This window comes from Spinacia oleracea, chromosome 3, assembly GCF_020520425.1.
Source record: "Spinacia oleracea cultivar Varoflay chromosome 3, BTI_SOV_V1, whole genome shotgun sequence".
In the NCBI taxonomy this organism is placed as follows: Eukaryota; Viridiplantae; Streptophyta; class Magnoliopsida; order Caryophyllales; family Amaranthaceae; genus Spinacia; species Spinacia oleracea.
Genome location: NC_079489.1, coordinates 3,334,959 through 3,359,994, shown reverse-complemented (window position 1 = coordinate 3,359,994; position 25,036 = coordinate 3,334,959). Strand labels below are relative to the sequence as shown.

At 37.2% G+C, this 25,036-nt stretch overlaps 3 protein-coding genes across 4 annotated transcripts; 2 read left to right on the top strand and 1 right to left on the bottom strand.

Moving 5' to 3' along the window:
• Nucleotides 1-364: 364 nt before the first annotated feature.
• LOC110784109 (putative disease resistance protein RGA1) lies at nucleotides 365-7,691 on the bottom strand. Of its 2 annotated transcripts, XM_021988519.2 has the most exons (5): nucleotides 7,310-7,691; nucleotides 3,334-6,654; nucleotides 2,876-2,950; nucleotides 2,408-2,492; nucleotides 365-1,087 (listed from the first exon to the last, which is right to left on the bottom strand). In XM_021988519.2, exons 1-2 carry the CDS (start codon nucleotides 7,464-7,466, stop codon nucleotides 3,494-3,496), a joined length of 3,318 nt encoding a protein of 1,105 aa, XP_021844211.2. In that variant the 5' UTR covers nucleotides 7,467-7,691; the 3' UTR covers nucleotides 365-1,087; nucleotides 2,408-2,492; nucleotides 2,876-2,950; nucleotides 3,334-3,493. The 2 variants fall into 2 exon arrangements, 1 of the variants encoding a protein (XP_021844211.2); XR_002532261.2 differs by lacking the exon at nucleotides 3,334-6,654 and having other exon boundaries at nucleotides 7,310-7,450.
• A 1,386-nt stretch (nucleotides 7,692-9,077) lies between these two features.
• On the top strand, nucleotides 9,078-17,365 carry LOC110784110 (glutaminyl-peptide cyclotransferase). Its single transcript, XM_021988520.2, has 11 exons — nucleotides 9,078-9,450; nucleotides 10,311-10,367; nucleotides 10,922-10,957; nucleotides 11,650-11,714; nucleotides 12,605-12,668; nucleotides 13,377-13,494; nucleotides 14,011-14,108; nucleotides 14,658-14,728; nucleotides 14,816-14,843; nucleotides 15,106-15,160; nucleotides 17,060-17,365. The coding sequence occupies exons 1-11, from the start codon at nucleotides 9,175-9,177 to the stop codon at nucleotides 17,167-17,169; spliced, it is 978 nt and encodes a 325-aa protein (XP_021844212.1). The 5' UTR covers nucleotides 9,078-9,174; the 3' UTR covers nucleotides 17,170-17,365.
• A 1,430-nt stretch (nucleotides 17,366-18,795) lies between these two features.
• On the top strand, nucleotides 18,796-24,871 carry LOC110784111 (protein GET1). Its single transcript, XM_056838349.1, has 8 exons — nucleotides 18,796-19,073; nucleotides 19,579-19,752; nucleotides 20,418-20,500; nucleotides 20,743-20,813; nucleotides 22,097-22,167; nucleotides 22,250-22,331; nucleotides 22,542-22,591; nucleotides 24,402-24,871. The coding sequence occupies exons 2-8, from the start codon at nucleotides 19,657-19,659 to the stop codon at nucleotides 24,471-24,473; spliced, it is 525 nt and encodes a 174-aa protein (XP_056694327.1). The 5' UTR covers nucleotides 18,796-19,073; nucleotides 19,579-19,656; the 3' UTR covers nucleotides 24,474-24,871.
• The last annotated feature ends 165 nt before the right edge of the window (nucleotides 24,872-25,036 follow it).

Sequence of the window (25,036 nt, the reverse complement as noted above, 5' to 3'; positions counted from 1 at the left end):
ACCGCCTTCGGCGAGGTAATCTCCCGTGGGAGTTTGCATGGGTACCTCGATGGGCAGCATCCCTCCCAGTTGAGATTTTTTTCATTCCCAAGGCTCGAACCCGAGACCTTGGTTAAGGAGCAAGAGGCCCTTAACCACTCATGCTAACCTCAATTGGTTTGTGATACCTAAGTGACTTTTCCGGCTATGATTTTTTTTTACTATTTTAACGGGACAACTTTTAACGTGTCACGTTAGTGTGAGATGAATTTGCCTAATATTTTCTCAAACCTGATAAGCTAGCTAGCTAAAATGTTCCAGACTGTTGAACAATAGAAAAATGATACGAAGTGAACTTCATCTGAATACTTGTCTTGAAACTGAGTTGAATTACAAATGTTTCATTTCAAATCAAATAGTGAAAATGTCACACATCCTAGTTAAACCATTATGCTGAGATCTATTCCTTAAATTAGCGGAATGAACAAAAGACAAGTATCATGATCAGAGTCTGCAAGAAAATCAAGCATGTATGGGCTTTTGAGTTAAATATTGTAATTAGGCTAATTACAATATTTAACTCAAAAGCACATAACACATACTTCCTCCGTTTCACAAAGGATGCATCATTTCTATTTGCACGTATGTCAATACGCTTCTTTGAATATTAATATCTCTAAACGCGCATAAGTAAAAATTATAAAAAGTGATATTTGAAATCCTTGCATTAATACGTATTTAACAAGATCTCACTTGACTATGTTTTTTCTTACACAGCTGTGAAAAAATGATTGTCAAAGTTAATTGATGAATAGTGCGCAAATGAGAAACAATGCATCTATTGTGGAATGGAGGAAGTAATAGGCCTCAATACATGATTAAGTTTCTTCTTTATAAAGTTGATCCTTTCTATTCATTTGCGTGTGCTTTATTTATACCTTTGTGGCAGTGCAGCAAAACCAGCAACATTATCCTTCCTATTTCGAGGCATTCACTCAGACATCAGAATCCTGAACTAAACAGCTATGACTGCTCGAACAACCACCCAAAACGGCAGAAACATCTTGCTAACCCTGGTGCATAATATTATCCAAGGTACGATACCAACCTGCAAGTGGACAGAATTAGAAAGAATTACTTGTACTGTGTTTTACTTTATTTTATTTTGAATTATGAAGTATTAAAATATGAATGCGAGAACTTAAAACAAAAAGGAAAGAGATGCTAAAAACTTCTGCCATCAGAAAGAGAATACGCATTGACACATCTGTTTTTTCATTTAAAGCCATTGCAACAGCTCATATATTAGCCAAGGACTCCAAATTACAGGGAAGATACTAAATGTTAAGTTGAATAAGGTTGCACTATCAAGGCTAAAAATTACTAGGAGCCTCGGATGGTGAACACTAACCTAGCTGCAGCTGAAGATGCTTGAGAAGTGTGTGGTATATCCAAAAGAAAATTTTGATACAGCAGAGATCTTGTCTATGAAATTAATCCTACAAATAAACCAGATTTGAAGGGATAATTTCACCTGTTCTGTGGCAAATGTTTCTCAGGGTCAAGTGGTGATCCTGCATCTGACTTGATAACTTTTAGAGAGAGGTTTTGAGTACAACTGTTTAGACTACATGTTACATACCAATGTTGATCTAGGTGTTTCCTAGAGTTTTTTAGGTTTTTCCATACCAATGTTACATACCAATTTATTTGGGTTTTTCCTAGAGTTTTCTAGGTTCTTGATTCTCATCCATGGTTGAGAATTTTTTTAGGGTTTTTAGGGTTTCAATAGTTGGGAAGGAGATTTGGATTCATACAGGTTTAGGGTTTATCATCAACTCGTCAATCAGAACAATTCGTGCGCATATTGCGAAGGGCTCTACTTGGAAAGATGCGAAAACATCGAAAATCACTGCTCGCGTTAAGCTAGAAGCGGTGGAGTACGAGATGTGCTTTAGAATGCAGAATAGTAATTGGTTTGATTGTAACAGTTATGTATTTTCTTTGAATCTGTGGTATGCAGATCTATTTTATTATTGTAGATGCCGTATGGCTGATTATTAATGAAATTGTTCTTCCCCGTCAAAAAAAAAAAATGTTGATCTACCTGCAAAAATGATGGATGAAATTTAAATTTACAAAGTTAATACTTAATAGAGCCATTTCCTAATCTGTCTAAATCTCGCAAACATAAGTTCAAACTGGAGTGGGAAAAACTTGCAAAAAGGAAAGAAGTTATGTGCAAACCATATCCATTATCTATTTGATGAATCAGAATTTTGTCAAGATTCTCTAGAGAATGCTACAGAGTCATTAAGAAATCGCTGTTTAGGGTAATCGTAATGCCCTCTGTTGCAGATCATTCCTAATATCCAATTATGAAGCTACACGCAGAGCTAGCATTCTACCAAACAGAAAAAGAGTTCACCTTGGGAATGCTTTTAGATTATTTCATAGTCCTGCATTATGAAACTTAGACTCTGTACTCAGTTTCAGCACCTATGTCCATGTTCCTGTACAGTGTAAATGAATGAGCAAACATAATCGTTAGTTCACCGGAGAAGGCCGAGATATATTGGAGACTCTGAACTCAAAAGCTTACTGGTCAATACAGTTGAAATACAAATACAATGAAAATGCACAAAAAACAGATTGAAGCAGAACAACTTATAGTTGATACTTGATACTAGTAGCAGTTTCTCTTTGATTTATAAGTGATGACATAAGAAGAATGCCCATCCACCCATTTAATTGAAAATTGGGACTACCAATGGATAAATAACTCAAGACTTTTCATACAAATGTCAACACGTCATTACCAAAAAGCAAGACTAACTTAATCTGATATGAAAAATTTATTGATATAATATCCATGGACGACCAAGTGAATAATTACCTTATTGTTGATGTAAATCGGCGTAGGTTGATACACTAGTAGACTCTATTCGCTCAGCAACCCCCTGTTAGAAATCTGTGGCATAATTTAAAATAGAAATAGTGATTCGGGAATTATTATTGAGAGCCCAAAAATTTGCATAAGAGTTGCAAACAAATTTGAAAGTGTCACAGCATATGTAATGGGAAGGTCGCAAGTGTGGTTCTATGAGAGTTAAACGGAAGTCCTAAATTCATATCCTAGTAATACCATTGAAGAAAAACTCCATTGTCACTCAAATAGAGTAGTTAAGCATACTACTCAAAGAAATACAACGAAATACCTAGCTAACTAGCAGTCTAGCAGGCAAATGCATAGCCATTCAATTGAAACAGCAGAAAAATTATTGTATTATTGTCCTAGTGTATAAATATAAATATATAGCTGAATAAAAGACTGAAAGAGTAGAGGTGGGCTACCCATTACGAGATAGAACTGAATATGCCCGTCCATCACCCTTTGCTCTTGCACTTGGTATGTCTGAAACCAAACTTACTGTTCAAATTTCCGCACTAATTGGCATAGACCCTGTCGCAACAAGCCTTGTGCAGATGATCGTACACAACAATACGTTCTAACCTACCGCCTCAACTCTTTTAAGTTATCGTATAACCTAATTTCAGGTATGTGTTCAATGTGGGGCCAGTCCTCACCAGTGTATTGTTTGCATCTTTCTATGAGGCGTTCTGAGGAGAACCCGAGCTTAAGTTCCTTGAGGGAGGTGAGTTCGGACATCCAATTCGGCACGGATTCCAGTCCTTTGCAATACTTAATCTGAAGGGTTTCGAGGGAAGTCAAGTACTGAGTCCAATTGGGCAGATCTACTAGCCGAGGGAGGAAGCCCATGTACAAGGAGCGGAGGGGGTGATGAACGGGTTGCCATGGCATGCCATCCTCTCTCTCTACTTCTTCTGAAGGAATCAGGTGGGAGCAGTTTTCAATTTCCAAATTCTCTAACGCAGTGAGATGCTCTAATCCTCCAAACACAACACTCTTCAATTTTGAGCAGCTTTTAATTTTCAAGGATATCAGGGAAGATGAGTAGCTACAGAACACCTCCTTGGCTTCTCCCAAACTCTCCACCTCAATGTCCTCCTGTATAACCAGCTCCACAACGCCCAGAAAAGAGTCCATTGGCAGAGAATTAAGCCATGCCACGTTGTCTATTGTAAGCTTGAGACCAATATCATAAGAAAGTGAAGAAGAAGATGCAGGAATAACACTAGGAGTTGCCTCCCCAAATTCTTTACTCTTTATTCTTCTCATTGGAATTATTTCCAATTCTTTATTGAAATCATGTAAAGTTAGGTCTTCCAATGCAGGACACTGCATAAAAGCTATTAGGTTTGGGCACCTATACACCTCTAATGTTTTCAACCGAGGAAACCGTAATTGTCCTGAATACTGCAAATTTGGACAGCACCAAAATACCATATGAACAAGATTAGGGAGAAAGGTAGTCAGTTTATCTTCCATCGGCCAGCTTGACATTCTCACACCCCGATAATAATACACCCGAAACCTCTCAAGATTAGGGTGTGGCTGCAACTCTTCCATTACTGCTTCATCATACTCCACCCTTCCCTTACCCTCCGACCCACTGAAACAAAACTTCACTTCTTTCAAATGTTCCTTGTTCCCCAAGGAGCTCCCCTCCTTACCACCATTTTTTCTGACAGCACTTGCACCCATGTGCATGAAGGGTATTTGGATTTCAAGAAAACCTTTCAAGTTCCTAAGAGCTTTCAGGTCTTCTAGCCCAGAAAACAACTCCTGGTTTGATCTCCAATCTCTCAGCATGAACGTATTAAGCGTGTGAAGGCAAGTCAAATTACCAATGCCTCTTGGCAGATAACTCAGCTGACTGCAACCGATTAAGTCCAAGACCCTCAGCTTAACTAGCTTGCTCAAATCTTTCGGCAATTCTTTCAAACTGTAACAGCCGAATAAACTAAAAGTCTGAAGATTATGCAGTTTGGTAATTGGTCTGGGGAGAATTTCTAGTGCTTTGTTGTGGGAGAGGTCTAGATATCTTAAATGTATCAATTCACCTATTGAGTCAGGCAAACTCTTTATTTGTAAATTTTTCAAGCTCAAAGCCCGTAGATGCTTCCAATTCGCTAGTAATGCAGCAACACAAGACCCACCCATCTTGTAATCAAAAGAAAGATATGAACGTATGTGGGTCTTAGTAAAAGATAAACCTGAAGATCTAGTGTTAAAAACAGATAGATGGCGAACTTTTTTATCGACATCTCCATTTATGGTATTCACTATGCAAATCTCCTTTCCTGCGACTTCTTGAGCAACGTCGTGCATCAAATCATGTATCTTAACTGACCAAATTTCACCATCAATTATTTCCACGTCTTGGAAAAAACACCTCCGCAACAGGATTGAAAAAAATTCCTCAGCGACATCTTCCATATTTAGATGACGACCATCTAGCTGAATGTAGCCTTGTGCCATCCAGAGCTGAATCAATTTCATCTTCGAAATGCGATGGTCTTTAGGGAAGATCGCACAGTATCCAAAACAACACTTTAGTGGGGAGTCAAGCTGATAATAACTAAGCTTTAATATAGGAATGATGCCAACTTGGCCTCCTCCAACTTTTGCTAATCCCAGCTTCTGAACTGAAAGCCACTTATGTTTTTCTTGATCATAAAGAAGACTTCCCACCACTCTAATTGCAAGAGGGACGTTGGCACATCTCACAACAATATCTTCACCAACTTTAACCAAGTCTTCAGGAGGGTTTGCGTGCTGGGATCCAAATGCTACCCTTTTAAACAAACACCATGAATTATCCTTGGACAAACCTTGCAGCTCATGCCTTGGACCGTCTCCTATGATTCTTGCTGTCTTCTTTGAGCGTGTAGTTACGACAATCCAACTTCCCCTTTGACCTCCCATCAAAAATTGTGTCAATATACGCCATTGTTCAGAATTTTCAGTCCACACATCATCCAAAACAAGCAAGTATTTTTTACCAGCAAGTTGTTCTCGAAGTTGGCTTTGCAACCCATCCATGGTACAACCTTCATTCTTCATATGACCCTTATTAGCCGAAGCTAGAATCTTACTAAGAACCCCTTTTACATCAAGAGATTCCTGATTTTCATCAGCGACACAAGTCCACAACATCAATGGAAATGTATTTTTAACCCTAGCATCGTTAAACACGAGTTGGGCAAGAGCAGTTTTGCCTAACCCACCCATCCCTACAATAGGGAGGAAAGATACATTTTGTTGAACAATAGGATCTAGCAACACACCAACAATTTTCTCCAAATCAGGCTCTCTTCCAATGATATCAGCTTCATACACATAAGAACATGATTCAAGCCTTCTATTCCTGATAGGCTTAGGATCAATGTTGAAGTTGAACCGAGTATCAGAGGCAATAGCATCCAACTTTTTCTTGATCATCTTAACCCCTTGAGCCATCTTATAAGCCGTCCCATACTTGCCGAATAAAGCAAGGACACGAACCTTGATACCCTTACTGAGCTTTTTTCGTTCAGCAAGAGTGACAAACTCATCGAAGAGATCATCAGCATCATAAACTGCATCTTTGAGTTCCTCGATAAACAACCGGTCTTGCTTGGATAGCTCTTGCTTGGCTTCAGCATCCTCGAGTGCAGCTTTGATTCTGACGACGGTGCCACTGAGATCATTAAGTTGGGATTTGCATCCAAGGATGGAGCAGATTTGTTTGACCTCAGAACACTGCAGAGCTGCAAACAATGTTTGAGCAGCACACAAGACCATTCCAGCAATTTCCATTTTTTATGAAAGTTGAGGTGAAATTGGTGTAGAGAGAGAGAAAGTGAGAGAGTGATAATGCAGAAAAATACAAGGGGAGAGAGATAGCAAGTTCTGGTGACCATCAATACAAGACTAGGTCAAACTTTCACATTAGCAAGTTCAATTATTCAAAATGGGCCATGGATAGTTCACTTATTGCTTCGTGTTTTCAATTGTTCAATTCCTGCAGCTTAGCAGTAGTGCAGTAGTGACAGTTCTGGACGATTAACGTAGACTACTGAACCAATATCAGTAATTTACATCAAACTGCATTTTCCCAAATAATCACAAATCAATTCGCCTGCCAATTTTTGGATTACCAATTTGTAATCAATAATTTCAATTTTCCAATCAATATTTTCCAGCAATTCACAGGACAATTAAATTCGGAATAATTAACATAAAAATTGAAAAATTAATAGACTACATTCTCGATTAAACAACATCATTGTTCCAATTTCAAGAAAAAATATTGGAAAAGAGTAACTGAATGAGAGTGACATATACAAAATGAAATTAGAGAAAAAAAAGGAGTAGAAAGAGAAAGGAATTAGAATTGAAAAACAGAGAGGATAAATTACTCACCGGCGGGAGACGGAGACGTCGAATACCTCGCCGGAGTACGAAGACCTTGCCGGGTTACGAAGAACAGGACAACGGCGGCAATTAGCTGATGGGAGTCTTCCTCTACTTTTAACTGGTTTTTGCTTGATATTCTGGGTTTCTTCTTCAAATGTTGCATCAACCAACGAAGAGGACAGTACCCAAAAAATAAAAAATAAAAAATAAAAAAAAGAAAACCAAAGAAAACCAAAGAAAAAGGGAAAAAAAGAAAAGAAAAAAAAAACCCAACGAAGAGGAAGAGGAGAATAGGGAAGAGTTGGGATAAAAAATCTTAATTTTTTTCCCCGGTATTACCAAGCGTTCATTTTAGAGCTAATTCGAATTCGATGCGAGTTTTGAGTGGATAGTTTACATTTCATTCTGATTGTTATTGCGGGAAATTAAACACGGGCTTCTCCCTAATATGTGCAGCTCATATTACCACTAAACAAATAGACAATTGGTAAATATTTATCCTTACCGATTATCCCTCTAAACAAACAAGCCGTCAAATAGACTTCGTGGACATATACGAATTGTACATTCATTATTAAAAAAAACCATACTCCATCCTGCATCATAGTATGACATGTACTTTAGATTTGCAAGTTTTTTTTTTTTTTGTATACTAAGGGTGCTGATCAGCTGATGGTGTCAATCTTATGAATGGTGATTAGGTTGAAGGTGGTGGCAGGCCCTAGAGGCTGGAGGTCTTTCTTTGCAAAAATAATGATTTTCTTGGAAGAAGTGGATTTATATTTGAGAAAAATCATTTGCTATGGAGTATAGACGTATAGCGATAACATGTACTGGTAGCTGTGAAGAGAGAAAACAAAGTGAGGCTAAGGGAGAATGAGAATAAGAGAAGTTTCAAATAGAAACACTCTTAAAAAACCATACACTAATTATTACGGTGTGATAAATAATTATTAGTGGCGTCTAATAACACTATTCTAAACAAAGACTTTGCTATTAGGGCATGGAGATCCCCCACGAACCTAGTTCCACTTTTTTTTTTTAACTGAAAATAACAAATGAGTGTCGAGTGTGAGTCAATTATCATGAAATAATGCTTACCTCGTATTATCATACACACCTTAAATCTTAATAGTTGTAAAAATGCTACACTGCTAAACAAATACTTCTATGTGGCAAGCTCTCATTATGTTCAGCCCTACATTTATTGTTTAAAATTTCATTTCAATTTTTTTCAAATTCAAATATAATTTAAATCTTTTATCCATTCGTTAATGTTCGGAACTTCCAATTTGTGTAAGATTATGGACCTGATCGAGTTGGATTCGGATTAGAGTTGATCAACATGGGCCACCTGACCCGCTGACTCGGTATTTGGCCTGAAAATTACCGGATTTTGGGCAGAAGATTTTGGCCCAATTTTCGGGTCCGGCCCGAACTTTTTTAAAAAATTTACAAACGCAAAACAACCATTTAGTTATAAATTTATCCCGGCCGGAATAGGCCCGAAAAGCCCGCTATTTTTGACCCGAAATAGCGGATTTTGGACACAAAAAGTGACACAATCCGCCCCGACCCGACCCCGACACAATGGTATTTGTATGAACTCGGCCAGCCCTGCCCCGCCCCGCCCCGCCTTGTGAACAGGTCTAAGTCGGATATGCCAACTAATGATACACAACTCAAGTACACAACTCAAGTACACAACAATTGGGCTCTCGCACTCGCGGAGTCACGATGACTATTCTCCATCTAGTAACGCACCATTCCGCACACCAACAACACGTTTTTTGTCCAACAAACCAAAATGACTTTTTAACATCCAAAGATGTAAGAAACTTGTTGGACTTGTTTCTCTACTTTGGTCGTTAATGGCGGGTGGTGGAATTCATCGGAAAAAGAAGAAGACTGAACGATCCAACCCAGTTCCCCACTCGTCCATGCCTTCTCTCTCCCCTACTCATCGCCATAGATGGCTAACTCGAGGTGTTCCTTTGGCGCTTGCTCTTTGTATCCTCGTCCTTTTAGGCGTTTCGTCGAACGCTTGGGTTGCATCTCCTCACATTTCCCAGAAATTCCAATCTCATCAGATTTACACCATTGATGTTGTTAATGAGTTTCCCCATGATCCAAAGGCTTTTACCCAGGTTCGAATTTTTTTCTAATTGTATGTTGATTTCTGTTGTTAGTTATGAATTTCGGTTGTTTTAGTTGAATTATCTGGGAAATTATGCTCATTGTGCTGAATTAAAGCTGAATTAAATGCTAATTATGTTTCTTAATTGTTGAATTGGTTGTTGGGATTTGTGAGATTGATTTGAGGGGTGTAGGGGTTAAGGGGTTTGCATGTTGATGGATTTGTGATTGACTAATTTAATCAGTAATTAGTAAGTTTAGAGCTGTCTAAAGTTGACCATGCTTGAATAAATTGACCCAAAATCACCTAAAAATGGGATTTGTACATGATTTTATGATATCAAAGCATAATTGAAATGAATAACAGGTTTAACAACAAATGTGCTTTGAACTGTAATAGGAGTATACTGAATTCCTGAATTTAGAATTCCTCACTTGTTGATTTTAATCATGGACTTTGAACTGATATTAGTTGGATCGTGATGATATCATCACAACGAGATGTTGGTCAACTGTAGGATTTCAGATGATCAAGAGAACGTGCCATATCAAGATGATTAAAATCGATAGCATGCATTTATAGTCATTGTAGATAATAGGTTTTCCCTTTGATATTTTTTTCCTACAGGACATGATTGATGTGGGATTGATATATTATATGCCTCATGAACCTGGTTTTGAGGAAGTTAAGTTTTATAACATTTAAATTGGCTTTTTAAAATGAGGCTCCAGGGGGCGAGTCATCAGAGTATGCTTATACTGGTTCTTAGGGGGTTTACAGTTTTACTTCTGAGTGGGGTGTTCTTTTGTGCTAATCAAGCAAATCATGTGTGCTAGCTGGAGTATGATATGAATCTGTTTTTCTGTGCAGGGGCTTCTATATTGGAAAAATGACACTCTTTATGAATCAATTGGTCTTTATGGCGAGGTGAGTTCTTCCTTGAGCTCTGTTTTTCTATGTTGGAAAAGAGAAAGAACTTGAGTATGTCTTGCTTTAAGCATGATGATATGTTTAGTGCACCACTTCTAACAAGGCAATTGTTTGAGGATACTACTTTGAGTTATTCTGTGTGTCTTCTTTCTTAAACTGTTTCTGCTAGTTTGTATGTAGTAGTAGTTAGATGCGGGCTATACACATCTGGATCTCTCTAGATTACTGTCGTGGTTTGTTGTAAAGCCAGGGTTCTTTAACCTGTATCTATGATGGACCCATCTTGAAAGTCCACTCAGCGTTCGGAATTCCTCTCTCTTTTGTGTTGCCCTCTATTTTTTTTTCTGTGCCCAGAACCATAAATTTGATGAAAAATGAACTTATGTAGTTATAATGTTCTTTGATAAAGTACTTGTACATGCTATTTGCATTGTAAATCGACTTCTGACCAGCCAGTGTCGATGTTCGTACAAGTTTGGTTGTTTGTAACTGAATATTTTTGATGTTGTAGCTACGGAAATTGCACTCTAACTCTAATTTAAATCTTGCAGTCTGCCGTGAGGAAAGTAGCTCTTCGAACTGGGAAGGTACATCATTTTACCTAAAACTATAGAGTTAGCATTTTATGTTCGTTTTCACTGTATTTCGTGCAATCAAGGCTCTAATATGTGCTGCGTAGTTAATCCTGTTCCCTTTGAGCTTATATTCCTTTTACCTATAGAAATTCATAGAACTCTTAAGCAAAGTTGATATCTCGGGACTCTCTCGTTGGATTCAACTTTCCAAGATTAGTTGTTTTATCAACCTGCTATTATTATGTGCATACACCATCCTACTTCTCTGCTTCCAATTTATTAGCAAGAGTAATCATGCTAGTGCACGCTCATGTTTAGGTTATACTTGAGTCGCATCCATGTCTTTGATAAGATACTGTATTACCTGCTAGTGTAATTGAGTTAAGGCTGAAGAAGTTAGTAGTGAAGTGAAAAAATCTGCCTTGTAGCTGTTTCTTTTTCTTCCTTAGTTTCTCGTCTCCTTCTCATAGGTAATGTAAATGACCTACCTCTACCTCGAACTACTTTATTTTTTGGATTTTAATAATTTGCTGGTGTTATTGCTTCTGTACAGTTTTTTTAATTTTTTTTTTTCTGTGGCTGGTTGCCTAGATATTACATTTATTTACTATTTTGCTGGATTTTCTTGTCCAAATGGAATTTCTTCTTGTTGTATATGTGAGCGCATATGTGTGCTGCTTTTGATAATCCTTTCCTGACATTAGGTTAAGGCTCAATATAAGATGGATGATTCTTCTTTTGGGGAAGGATTAACTCTTCTCGATGAAAGGTATGTATCACTCACTGTTTTAGTACCAAATTTTTGTCCTTCCCTTCTCGAAGTAATATGTGAATTGTCTTTAAGATTTTCTGTCATAGACTAAATACTGTGGGTTTATGTCCAACTGAAATTTTTTCTTCTCCGGTATGCTTCTGTGACTTAACAAAGTTCGCTTACCCTCGAATTTTGGAATTTGATCAAACAAGCAACTTTTTCATATCTTAGCTCTACTCCCCCGTTTTTTATCTGGTACTGTTGAGACCCTATGATAAAAATCGTTTTGTGTATTTCCCACATTGGAGAGATAATAACCAACTTAAAAGCATGACAAGATACTCCTTCCACTATCAGTTGGTTTTGGGACGGGACCTCCTCTTAAGCTCAAAGTAACTCCTAGGTCATCATGGCATCAGAGCCGCCTAGCTTGGGTCATTTTTTAAAAAAAAAGCTTGGCCTTTAACTTGCAACTAGCGAGTGATGAAAAAACCCCAATATACTTTAAGGGCAACTCACATGCGATGGGGATGGGAGATAATAGCCAACTTATAAGCTTGAGAAGCTACTCCCCTGTTACCAATTGGTTTTTGAGATGGAGTCCGTTGGACATATTTTTGACTTTGAAGAATGGTAAGTGCCGTAAGTCTGAATTATCAATCAATATTAAAGACTGTAGTTGGCTCCAGCTGTTATTTGCAAACGTCAAGATGGTACTGTTTCCCAAGGGAAAATGACGGTGGGAATTTTTTTTCTCTTTCCCCATTATAACATCTTGTCCAATAAACCCTGATCCTTTATATTATTTATTCCTCTTTTGTCTTAAAACTTGATCTTGTCATCTTAAGTGAATATGAACTTGTTCAGTGGTGTATTTTCTAATGCATGACTTATTCCTTTTGTAGGTTGTATCAAGTAACTTGGTTGCGGAATATTGGTTATATTTATGACAGAAATAATTTAAGCAAAGTATGCAACTCGTCTATATACTCATCTTAGTATTCTATTACGTGTTTTATTTATCATCTGTTTTGCCATGGGAAATTGATGATTGACCCTTCTCACCTTCTGACAGTCTGACCCTTCTGTATCTCCCATGCAATTTTTGTATTAATTGTTTCATTTGCTGGTTGAAGCTCTTGAAAGAACTGTCTTATCTGACGTTGCAAGTGTTTGCAACTCTAATTGATCCTAAAAGCAGTTATAACTTATAACTTATAAGTCTTATAACAATTCGATACACTTCAATGGGCATGCTCATGCTGTGATTTGACGTTTATTGGGTATGAAATGGAAGGAAAGCAAATCAAAATTTAGAGTATAAGATGTCCATAGTAAACATTTTTCGTACATGCTTCATTATGTCTTCCCTCCTTTTCTTGTAGTTTGATTTTCTTAATTTTCCCCAGTTTTTTTTCCTCGCACCTTATCTAAGCTATAATTTCCTGCTGAACTTTGCTAGGCTTATCTTTAATCATGATATTCATTTCTACGTATGTCGATAATCATTCTGCATTTGCTGATTTATTCACCGTGTCAAAAGGTTATTTTATATGTGGTTCATTTGTTGGTACATTTTTATAATTTATTTTACGAATATAGCTGATTTATTCCTATGGCTCTTAGTAATCTCTTTTTAATACTTAAATTTTTTTAATGCTATTGTGTTTCTTGCAGCTAGCATCATTTACTCATCAAATGAAAGACGGTTGGGGACTAGCAACTGATGGAAAAATCTTGTTTGGAAGTGATGGCTCTTCAACATTATATCAAATTGATCCCCAAACTATGAAAGGTACCGGTCTTCATTTTCTCTTATTCAACTCATTTACAAGCCGAAGCAATATCCCTGAACTGCTTTTTATGTGTAGTTTGTTTGCATTTCTGCATTTCCACAAATGTCATTTACCTTCTCCCCTCCCCACTGCCAAAGAAAAGGAGTAGAAAAGAGAGAAGAAAAGACCTAAGATGATACCTAATTTTATCTACGTTTACATTTATCTTTCATTCCCAAGTGTCATTTAACTGCTGTTACACAGTGGGAGTAAGTATGTGATACCATGCGAGAACTGTTATGCTCACTATACTCTCGGCTTCATTGTGCTATGTCCATTTTTCTATTGATTATTTTCTCTATTTAACTTTGCTTATTAGAAATGAACTATAATATCAGTATCTCACTCTCAGGTGTCGGTGCACATAATATTTCTCATATACCTGCTTGTTCTTTTTAAGAATAGGTTTCTGCTGTGTTATTTTCTTTCACTTGGTAACATACATGAGCTTAACTACTTTTGTCACTTGTTTACAGAAATCCAAAGGCAAACCATCAGATATCAAGGTCTTGAAGTACACAACTTAAATGAATTAGAGTTCGTGAATGGAGAAGTGTGGGCGAATGTTTGGCAGGTAATACATTTGCAAAGATTGTAATACTGTGGTTTTTTCTCTCTTCTGCATGAATAACTTTTAAGCATAAACTCTCGTGGACTTTCCCAACATTTTCGTATCAAAAGTTGAGTCAACTTGCATTCTGTTCCAAAAAGTTGTGGTTTATAGCTTAATAGCCAAGAGTCTGATCATGTTTTATTTTGATTATGCAATATTAAGTACAAAGTATGAAATTCCAGTGCCGACAGTAGCTTTTTTTTTTTTATGTCAAAAAAAACGGGCTGCTCATTAGTTCTAAATCTTCTGATTGATGTTTTGCTATCACATCACTGTCACTGTCACAATCTTCTTTTACCACAGGATAACTTTTTTCATGCGTTCTTATTAGTAACTCCATATTCGAGAAGAAAGTTTTACATGGTACTTTTTTGGAAGAACTTTTTACTTTTATATCATTTTTTCTTTGAGTTGGGGAGGTGGTGATTGGTGAAGATCACCTGTAATGGCGCTTGGTAGTTTGTGTTTTTCATTGGGGCCATCTAAAACTTTATCATCTTCCCTGGACAGACTGACTGCATTGCTAGAATATCACCTGGAGATGGCACTGTGGTTGGGTGGATTCTTCTTCCTCAATTGAGGTGCTCGCTATAATCATGCAAGTCTTCTCCTCACCCTTTCTAAATTCTAATACCCGGTTGACACTCTTCTGTTTTGACTTTTTTCAGGAGAGAATTGATAGCAGCTGGTCATAAGGTAATTGTATCAGGCTTTTCTTTCTGAAGTTTTTTTTTCTAAAATTTTGTATAAATAAATTTCTATCAACTCTTTTTAAAAGGTGATAGTCTTTTAATGATCTCTTATTTAAGCTGTTGTGCTTGCCTCGATGGTAGAGAGAGCACATTTATCTCAATGAGCTCGTGGGAATGTGGGCTTTCAGGGGTGTTGGGTTTGTTGTAAGCTTACCTTTAGAAAGGGGAAAAAAGGTTCTAATATTTGGCGATTTACAATGTTTTAGGGTATTGACGTTTTGAATGGCATAGCTTGGGACAGCGGTGAACAACGGATTTTTGGTAAGCTCTTTCTTTGCATGTTTTAACCTGTCTGGTAGAATCAGTCATCTTGTACTTCGTAGTTGTTACTATTGTTAATGTATGCATAAGCACAAAATTTCAAATCACAAGTCACGGACTCACGGCACCTAAGTGCATTTGATCAGATTAATATATGATTATTTTGCTCTTTATACACCCTTTCTCAAATGACTTTAAGCTTTCCTGGAAATCGTTCTGAAGCCTCATAAAAGTTCCCTTGATTAAATTAAACTAGCTTTTGAGCCCGTTCATTTGAACGGGCAAATTTATAGTGGTTGTTAAGTCGTCTTTTAAAGTGCTAACTAGTGTTTGGCCCGGGCGCCCGAGTTATTACTTTGAAAATCATATATATGGTGTATATTATGTAAAAAGTTGGTGTATATAATACGCTTGGATATTCCAAGTTATATGTATTTATGTGCAATAAAGATTATATTAATGGTTGGCTAAGATGGTAAAACATCAACTTTTCATGTAACAACTCCCATGTTCGAACCTTATTGCAAGTAATTTTTGATGTATTTTATATGGGGTATATATATTCCTTGCTTATGGAGATGACGTTGCGTGTTCTAGTGATTAGAGAGTTCAACGTGGCACACATACGTTATTAGAAACGTCTTTTGATATATTAGTATACATTTTATTGAGGGCTTGTAGTGTTAGAGGTGAAATTTGAAAGTTGAAAAAGAAAAATACTTCATATACTTCATTGAGGGTTAAAGTGAAAGATGAAGTGGAAGAGGTTGAATGAATATATGAATTAAATGGTGAATTGATGTCGAATGATGAAGATGAAGTGGAAGTGGGGTGTTGAAGCTGTAAAATATTTTGTATAACAAACAACAAGAGGAAAACTTGAAAAAAATAAAATAAATTATGGATGAAATATGGAGGTGACACGTGTCATCTGATCATATATGGTTTTCCTTTTCAAATACTAGGTATAGATAGATAGATTTATAAAAACATTTCTTCCATTGTGAGTAGCTGAGCTGTCATTTCAAACTTGTGCTGGTATGAAGTAATGGTACCCATTACCCACTTCCTAAATAATTAAATTTACTGAAGATTTTAAGTTATGAATATGAGAAAGTAGACATCTTTGTAAAACAGGACAGTGAATATTGGTTTCTGCACATTCTTTCAAAGTACTCTGCCTGATTATCTATTGATCTATGTATTATCTTGCTATCTGTCTCACTTTTAGTGGTAAGACTTGTAAATTCCCGTGTTTGCAGACGAGCATAACATCATAGCTCCCTAGGTACATTAGATCCTAGGTTCAAATGCCCTTTCCCTATTGGTTGTCTAGCTATTTTATTCCCCGTATGACCCGAAAGAAATAAGGGGGCATTTGGTTTGACAAAGGGAAACGGAATGACATCAACAAAGGGAAGGAGGAGAAAGGAAAGCTAATGTCATTAATTTTATATGTTTGGTGGGGTGGTGTATAAGTTGGTTGGGTGGTTTTTGGCTACCTGAGGTTGTTTTTTCTGGTTGTTGGGTTGGTGTTCTGGTAGTGGGGTCGGTATTTTGGGTGGTGGGGTTGGTGTTTTGGGGTTGTTGGGTTGGTGTTTCGGGTGGTGGTGTTGGTACTCCGGGTAGTTGATGTGATTTTTATAGGGTTGGAGTTTGTGGGTGAGGTGGTTTTTCAGATGGCGGCGGGGCGGCGTTGGAGGCGCCGGTGAGAATGGCGGTGGTTAGACGGTGGTGACGAGGGTGGTGATAATGTTTGGATGGTGTTGGTGAGACATTGTTGGTGAGGTTGGTGGTGTAGGGCACCCCTAAAAGAAAAGGAAAACAGGAGAAAAAGAATGCAGTACAAACTACAAAGTCTTTTTTTTTAACTCATTTTGACTTGTTCGTTCATTGCAGTGACCGGTAAACTCTGGCCAAAGCTGTACGAGATCAAGTTGCAACCAGCAAAGGAAAAATCTCATGTTGATATTGAACGATTATGTATCCGAATGCCAGTTCAATTCTAATGCAACCGGATACACCAGCAAAGATTTCAAAATAGTGATTCTTCTGTTCATGACACAAATGAGGCTAAGTATGTTGTATGTATATATAGTTTCCATAGGATTTGACTGATAGTCCTATAAACCAGCAAAGCTGAATGTTAAGCAAAACTCTGTAGTTAACTGTAATTTGAATATAAACAAGACAGCTTTGGTTGAATTTTTTGGTAAAATCCTTTTTTTTTTTAATCTATTTTTTTCCCCATTTTGCAGGTTGTTTTGGATTTTTGGTTCTGATTAGATCTTCGAGTTGGATCAGTTTTTTTTGCAATATCTATTTGAGTGGTTTATAGAATTGGTTTTGAATATTTTGATAATGCAAACATTTACCCAAGTATAATGCATGTCCTTGTGTTCTTGGAAAATTTATCTCTGGGTGTATTATGTATCCAAATGAGTAAGAAGAATCCTTAGATAGCTTAATCGTACTTATCTAAACTTCTTTTTGTCGGAAAAAACTTATCTGTAAGTGTAAATTGTCTTTTTTTTTTGTAAGGTAAGAAGTACATTAGGAGGCCCTCCGCACGTGGGTAATTCCTAAGTAATCGTTAGAAACAATAGAAGATAAAGTGGGGCTAATCCCCGGATCAATATACATAGTGCTTGAGATCAAATGACCGACATTAGCTATCAAATCTGCTGCCTGATTAGCTTCTCTATATATGTGAGAGATCTCCCAGAAGTCAAAGTGTTGAGAGAGCAGATCTTTGATACTTTTAATAATGGTGTCAAGTTTCCATGGTGTTGCCCATATACCCTTGACTTACTTTTGTTGATGTACACTTAGTTTCTATATAGTAATACCGTAGAATCGTAGATACAATGGTGGATATTGAGCAGTTTAGTAAGAGCTAATAAAAAAAATTAAGCAAATGTGTGTACACAATTATGCTTAAAGTTTAAGTTGACGGAACTAAAATTCCATTACCAAAATTTTCATCCTGGGGCCAAGCTTACCTCAGCCATAGTGAAGGTACGACACTTGTAGATTAGATGGACGAGTACTATATTCCATAATTAAATTACGATTACAATTACGATTGCGATTACTAAGAACAAAAAGTAATCGTATAATCTAAATAAAGATTCTAAATGACCTTTCGAGTATACCATCATACGTACATATTGTTTTCCTGGACATAAACCAATGATGCAGATGAGATTCGTTCCTGTCTTTCGGCTGCGCCTAAAGATGGCTATGGGTCGGGCCGCCCCGAAAAAAAACCTGGGCCGACACTGGCACGAAAAAAGCACGGTCCGACACGAGCTCTAAGCCGTGGGACACATGTTTTTGGAAAAAATACGATAAGGCACGACACAACTCGATCCGGCACGACAAATGATGCTAAATTTAGTAAAATTAGGCTTAGGCACGACCTGATCCGACACGACAACTTATGGCCTGAGCGTGTTTTGAACTTTTAAGCCCGCCCTGCCCCCCGATGAAGAGTGGGCATGGCGTGGACCCAGCCCGTTTAGGGCGGCCGCAGCCCATGGGCTTGACCCGAAGCCCGGCCACCGCCATCTAACTGCGCCTTTCCAAATTTCAGGGGTAATTTTGACCTTTTTCCCATTTTACTGCATTACCATCATCCAAAATAGAAACAGAAAAACACAATAGAATCTCTGTCGATCGATTTTCTCTCTCACCTTCTTCTTCTTCTTCTTCTTCTTCTTGGCCTGTTCAACACTTGAACGAACAATCTCCACTCTCAATTTTCGCCAATCTTTTCTCTCACAATCCATCATCAAATCATCACTTTCTAGGGTTAGACCTATCGTCGACTTTGATTCTGAATAATTATTAGGGCTCGTGGTTTTCCAATAATCAATTAAGGGCTCCTCATCCATCTTCTTCAAAAATTTGGGCAAGTATTCATTATTCTTCTATTTTTGTTTTTAATTTAAACTGTATTCCAGTAATTTTTTTGCTGAATTCCTATTTAATTGTGATTTATTTTCAATTTTAATTGTTGCTTGAAATGTGGCAAATGTTGATGATTGATGGATTATCGCAATGTTCATTGATAAATGTTATGCTGAATTATTTCTGAGTGGTGTTTGTAAGTTGAACTCAATTCTTTTTTAATTGTGATTTATTTTCATTTTTACTTCTACTGAATTGTTTGTTGGTGATTTATGAATTATCGCAATGTTCACTGATGAATGTTATGCTGAATTATTTATGAGTGGTGTTTGTAAGTTAAATTCAATTCTTTTCAAATTGCATTTTGATTCTTTTGTGTGAGGCAATATTTTGTTATTGGTTTTTGTTAATGGATCCTAATTTTGTGGTTTTACATGTTTATTGAAGATTATGAACAATGTCCCTTTGTTTAATGCTGTTGAATCCACCAATGGAATGTTTTACAGGCCGTCCTTCCAACGCACTGTGCACCTTACTCGTGAATTTTTTCCGGTTCTATTGTAAATTAAGCAAGTGGGAGAGAGATGGATGATGATGGAAGTAGTTTGGCAGCTCCGACGATCTTCATCCTAGTTGCTCTCCTTCAGTTTATTCCTAGATATTTTGAGCACCAGATTAGGGTATAATTCATGCCTTCTTTTAGTTCCTTTATCATTATCTGTATTTATGGCTCTCTACTTGGCTCTTTGTACAATTGCAAGTACCAAAAATAGAAAGAGTGTGATTAATTATTTTGAGCTCAAGAATCGCAGAAATTGGCAAGCTGATCACATTGTTATTATCAGTCATTCATTTGTTTTGTTTTTGGGGGGGGGGGGGGGGGGATAGTCTTTTCATTTTGGGATTTAAATGTCGTCATTCAAGTCTGTTATGGACCTTATGGTATCCGGAAAATCTTATTTTGATGTCATGGATTAATGCTGCTGTTTTCAAATTTTGACTTCAAATGCTTTTACAATGGTACCACGAGTTCTGATGATTAACATTATGTTTGGATAGAAACATTTAGAAGGAAAGGGAGGGAACTAGGGAAGGAAAGTGAGAGATACATTTTCCCTTATTTAGATAAGACATAGGGAAGATTTGGGAGGAAAATAGAACCTCACTCTTCCCTCCCCCCCCCCTCCCTTTCCCTTCTCAAATGCTAACCAAACAAAACTTAAGATTTTGTGTGTGGTTTTCTTTGAATAGTGCCTTTTCCCCCCTAATCACACGATATGCTTGGCCCTTGCAATATTTAGTAGTAACCGATCATTTATTGACTTGTTTGTTTACTTCTCCCCAGAATGGAGGAGCTACGAGTGCCGAGGAAAAGGAGCTGCGTGCAGAAATAAAGCAGCTTTTGAAAGAAGCTAGTTCTTTTTCACAGTTGAGTCTTGTAGTTATTCTTGGTATATTTAGAGGTTAGATAAGATGTATGCATGGATGTTGAACTCTTCACCCAGTACTAGGGACCAAAGCGTAACAGTGGTGCCTGCCATATTGTATCTACTTACCTCTATGTAGTTACCACAAGTAAAATACAAATGACTTTTTTTAGCTTTTCCTATATCTTGTACCTCCTTTGGCCATATTTTATTTTCTGACCTTCATGTATATCGTTGTCATAGACCATCAACATTTGCACAAGCAGCAAAACTTAGGAGAACAGCAGCAGCCAAGGAAAAGGAACTTGTGAAATGTAAGTGCGAGGCAAACCATATCTTGTCATTGCTTGTCAATTTATTCGAGTAACAAACATTAATAAATCATCTTGAATTGGGGGTAATCTGATGCAACTTGTTTTTTAACACAGAGTTGGTCAAAGCTGGTTTAACTTGCATCCTTTGATTTTATTATTGTATTTTGTGTCCAATATTTAGTGTTAGTGCATTGTTGATTGAGTTTTTTGGTGTATGTGGGAGCTTATAACTTGTGAAAATGTCATACAAGGAAAGCATTTATTGTCAAACTTGATCCTTTATAACTACTTTGTCCTGGTATTAACGGGTACAAGTCGTCTGTATGGTCTGTTAGCCTGTATCATGTTACTTATTACTCCGGATGCTTTCTCCTTATTGGTTAGTACTTGGTATTATAAGTAATTTGACACTTTTGTTCTTGTAGTTTGTACTTTTTATATTGATGCATAAGAAGAGGTAGTGGTATACTACAGAGTACAGAGAAAGATGTGATCTTGGTATTTGTTCGGTATTTATTTTTTTCTTTGAAAGTCTAATTATTGTTTGTTTGTTTTATTATTTATTTTGTCATAGGGTTCAGTCATTTATGTTGTACTATCTGCTCATCATGTAGAAGGTGTTCTGTTGAATATCCACTTTATCAGTGACATTTCTGTTTGATGAATGATGTTATTTGCAGTCTTTTAGAAGGACATACTGCAATTAGTGTCATGACATGATTATGTGAACAACTTATTGGTTTAGCTCAAACTGTGGAATTATTTTCGTTTGCAGTTTTGACCTCCCTACTGATTTCTTCTGAAATTTTCTTCAAGGCCTGTCAGATTAGTACCTTGGAATTTGATGCATCAGTGAATATAGTGTGGTACTCCCTCCGTTCCGAAATACTTGACCTGTTTTCCTTATCGGACCGTCCCTTAATACTTGACCTGTTTCTAAAAATGGAAATATTCTAATAATATTATATTATTTCTCACTCCACCCATATTAACCCACCTACCCCCTACTCCATACAAAAAGCAATTAAAAATTCAACCCCTACTCTCCCCCAACCCCACCTCTTAACCCACCTCCCACTAACTACATTAAAATAATACCACACTATCAACTACTACCTATTAAATTAAATAAGTCAATTCAAGTCCCTTAAACTATGTGCCGGTCAAACCGGGTCGAGTATTCCGGGACGGAGGGAGTATTAACAAATTGAAAATTCCTGCATTATTAGAGGTTTGTTACACAGTATTACTGAAACTGTTCTTGTGTTTGATATCACTTGTAGTTCAAGAACAACAAATGCTAGAGAGGAAATCATCATATGATCCATATATGAAGTATGTGACCCCTGTAAAGGTGCCTCTTTGTAGACTCTGCTTGAGCAAATTCTTTTGCTTGTAAATATATGTTTTTCATTATTAACCTGTTTGTGTTTCAGGCGTTAACCTATCTTTTGCTCGGAGTTTGGTTTTGGAAATATCCAGTTGCATCAATATCTAAGGAGCTTGTGCAACCATTTGGTGAGTGGCTTCAACTACTTGCTAGTCATTTCATTTCAATATCTTTGCTTCTTTCTATTCAGCTTCCAGTAATTTAGTGTTTGTGGTTTTTGCATCGACAACCAACCCTTCTATGGAAAGCACCTACACCTAATCTGGAGTTTTAGCTCGTGAAATAAGTCACTGCCTACAGGCTACAATCTCATCCTTGTTGTATTTTCCTTGGTGCAGGGAAAATGCTATCTTGGAAATCTGGTAGTAGTTCAGAAGACAAAGTGATGGTATGTGTGATATGGTCCTTTTATCTTTTAAAAGTTGCATGACTGGTTAATTTGATGAAATTCCGTAACTTTCTTTTAGCAAGTTAATTACTCACCTTCAAGGCTATGGTTAGTAGGGTTTTATTGTCTTGGACATATTTGTTAGGGATGCCAAGTTTGATTTTTCGTTGGAAATTTCATTGTATTAAGAGCTAGAATTAGTATTCACAGAGCTTTTTCCCTTGATAATTATCTATGAGCTCCCAAACCATTCTCCAAAATTACCAATTCATGGACTTGAGTCTCGATCCCTGCTTCACGCCAAATCTGCCTAACCGAGAAGCAATCTCATAACACATCCATCTCAGTTATCTCCATCCATCTGGGACTTTTGGCAGAATCTGTCCACCTACACCCTTTTCATATCAAGTTATACCACAAATTAGAAGGTGCACCTGTTGTACGTAGCTTTACATGCAAGCGAATTAAAAGCACATTTTACGGTTTAAAAGCACATTTTTTCAATTTAAAAGCACATTTTTACAGTTTAAAAGAACATACCTTTTTTGTTCTTTCAAAGCGGATGTACTTTTTGAGTAAAAATGTGTTTTTAAAGGTAAATATGTGCTTTTAAACAATAAAAATGTGCTTTATAAAGGTGTAAAAATATAAAACGACTTGGTTGCATGTAGCTCTACATACAACCGGGTGTACTTCTACCAATTGAAGTTATACACACTGGGTTGGATTCCACAACAACTTCTCCCACATAAGTCACGAACCTTCTGTGGGGATTTCAGCTTTCATACTTTCTTTTGCGTGGTATCTGAGCTCCAGTCCATCTTTAGGCACACACATTTTCATGGGCCTCATGACTGATGTTATTCATCCAAGAGTCGGCCGAGACCCTTAAGACTTCATCCTTGCTCATATATTTGCCTGCTTGTCTGGTGGTGGGTGCTGGGCCCCACTGGCTAGATAGGGAAAGGATCTCATTTATCATGTCAGTCGGCCATGTATTATGAACCTGACCAATTGGCAAATGGCAACGTAACTTGAGCATCCTCATTAAAGACCCTTTGTTAGACAATTATTTTTCTTGACATCAATGAAACCGCCGTTTTCCTCTTTATTCTCGTGTTTTGTCTATATCCTACTTGCCACATTACACACTTTTCAAGCAATGAACTAGCTTCAGGTTAGTGTTCACCGTCCGAGACTCCTAGTAATCTGAGACGTAATAGTTCTCCCTCCAAAATAAATTCCTTCCGGTCATTTAAAAAGAACATATTAGAATCTGTTGCTATGGGTTATTAAGTTGATGACTTGAATTGTTTCATGTTCAACTGCTGTTGTCCTTTAAGTGTTAATCCTAATATTCAGCATCTTTCCCAAAATTTGGAGTTCATGGTGAATAATGGGTTGTTGCAATTATTTTAAAGGGAAAACAGAAGTGTCAACGACTCAACGCGTATTCTGAATCCCTGAACTTTTATGCTAAATAGACACAACTGTTACTAACAATGGCCCGGCATTTTTTTTGGTAAAAGCACCACTCGTTTTGAACTTTCCGGCCCGACCCATTGCAGAGTGGGCCTGAAGTGGACCCGGCCAGTTTAGGCCTGAGCTCAGCCCTAAGCCCGGCCCGACCAACAGGCATCTTTAGCTGTTAGGCCTTATCTCTCTCTCTCTCTGATGGCAGAGATGTTTAGCATCTCTTTTGTTTTTAACTTTTTAAGTTTGCGTATTCATCTTTTAACACAACTAGTTATCTCACTTCAACATAAAAGTAAAACACGAGTAATTCTTGCTAATCCTTTTATGCGTGCAGGTTGGTATCGTGCCTTGGATAATATTATGCACCAGAGTTAGCAAGTTCATCTGTCGGAAGGTCAACATATAAGGTGGTTTTTGGTGGTCAGCTAACTGTTTAGTTCAGAATTCTGATTTCCGAGTGATCGCGCCTTGAAATAGAAAGGATCAAGTTGCTGTTTTTCCTGCACTGGCACAAAGGTGCAAAAAGCAGGCGTAAATCAATAGGAAGGATTAACATATGAACCAGGCTTGATTTTTACTCGTATGCAGACAATCTCGTGTAATTGCTCTAGTTACTGTTCTTTTTCCATTTTGAATTCTTCGATAAATACACGTATTTTGTTCGTTTCTTATACGGAGTAAGAAGTATTATTTCTGCTAATGTAAGGCATAGTTTTCAGCAAAATGTTTTAACTAGGATGTTCGTGTATTTCAACATTTGGATGAAGTTCAACATCTTATTTATTGTTCAAAAGTTTTGGCATACTTAAGTTCGAAGAGCACACTTTAGTTCAAGTCAAGCATCTGGCTGAAGTTCAATACGAAGTATCTTAAATCTGGGAGACTAATCAGGTTGAGCAAATGTTAGCCAAGTTCGTCCAACACAAACTTATTGTGACATTTTAAAAGTTATCACGAGAAGTAAAATAT

Excerpts from the sequence above, each read along its gene's own strand:
- LOC110784109 (XM_021988519.2), bottom strand. The coding sequence starts at position 7,466 with ATGCAACATTTGAAGAAGAAACCCAGAATATCAAGCAAAAACCAGTTA. Across the intron at positions 6,655-7,309 it reads GACGTCTCCGTCTCCCGCCG|CTCTGCAGTGTTCTGAGGTC; the intron begins GTGAGTAATTTA and ends CATTGTTTGCAG.
- LOC110784110 (XM_021988520.2), top strand. The coding sequence starts at position 9,175 with ATGGCGGGTGGTGGAATTCATCGGAAAAAGAAGAAGACTGAACGATCC. Across the intron at positions 13,495-14,010 it reads TGATCCCCAAACTATGAAAG|AAATCCAAAGGCAAACCATC; the intron begins GTACCGGTCTTC and ends ACTTGTTTACAG. Across the intron at positions 14,844-15,105 it reads TGATAGCAGCTGGTCATAAG|GGTATTGACGTTTTGAATGG; the intron begins GTAATTGTATCA and ends ACAATGTTTTAG.
- LOC110784111 (XM_056838349.1), top strand. The coding sequence starts at position 19,657 with ATGGATGATGATGGAAGTAGTTTGGCAGCTCCGACGATCTTCATCCTA. Across the intron at positions 22,168-22,249 it reads AGTATGTGACCCCTGTAAAG|GCGTTAACCTATCTTTTGCT; the intron begins GTGCCTCTTTGT and ends TTTGTGTTTCAG. Across the intron at positions 22,592-24,401 it reads GTTCAGAAGACAAAGTGATG|GTTGGTATCGTGCCTTGGAT; the intron begins GTATGTGTGATA and ends TTATGCGTGCAG.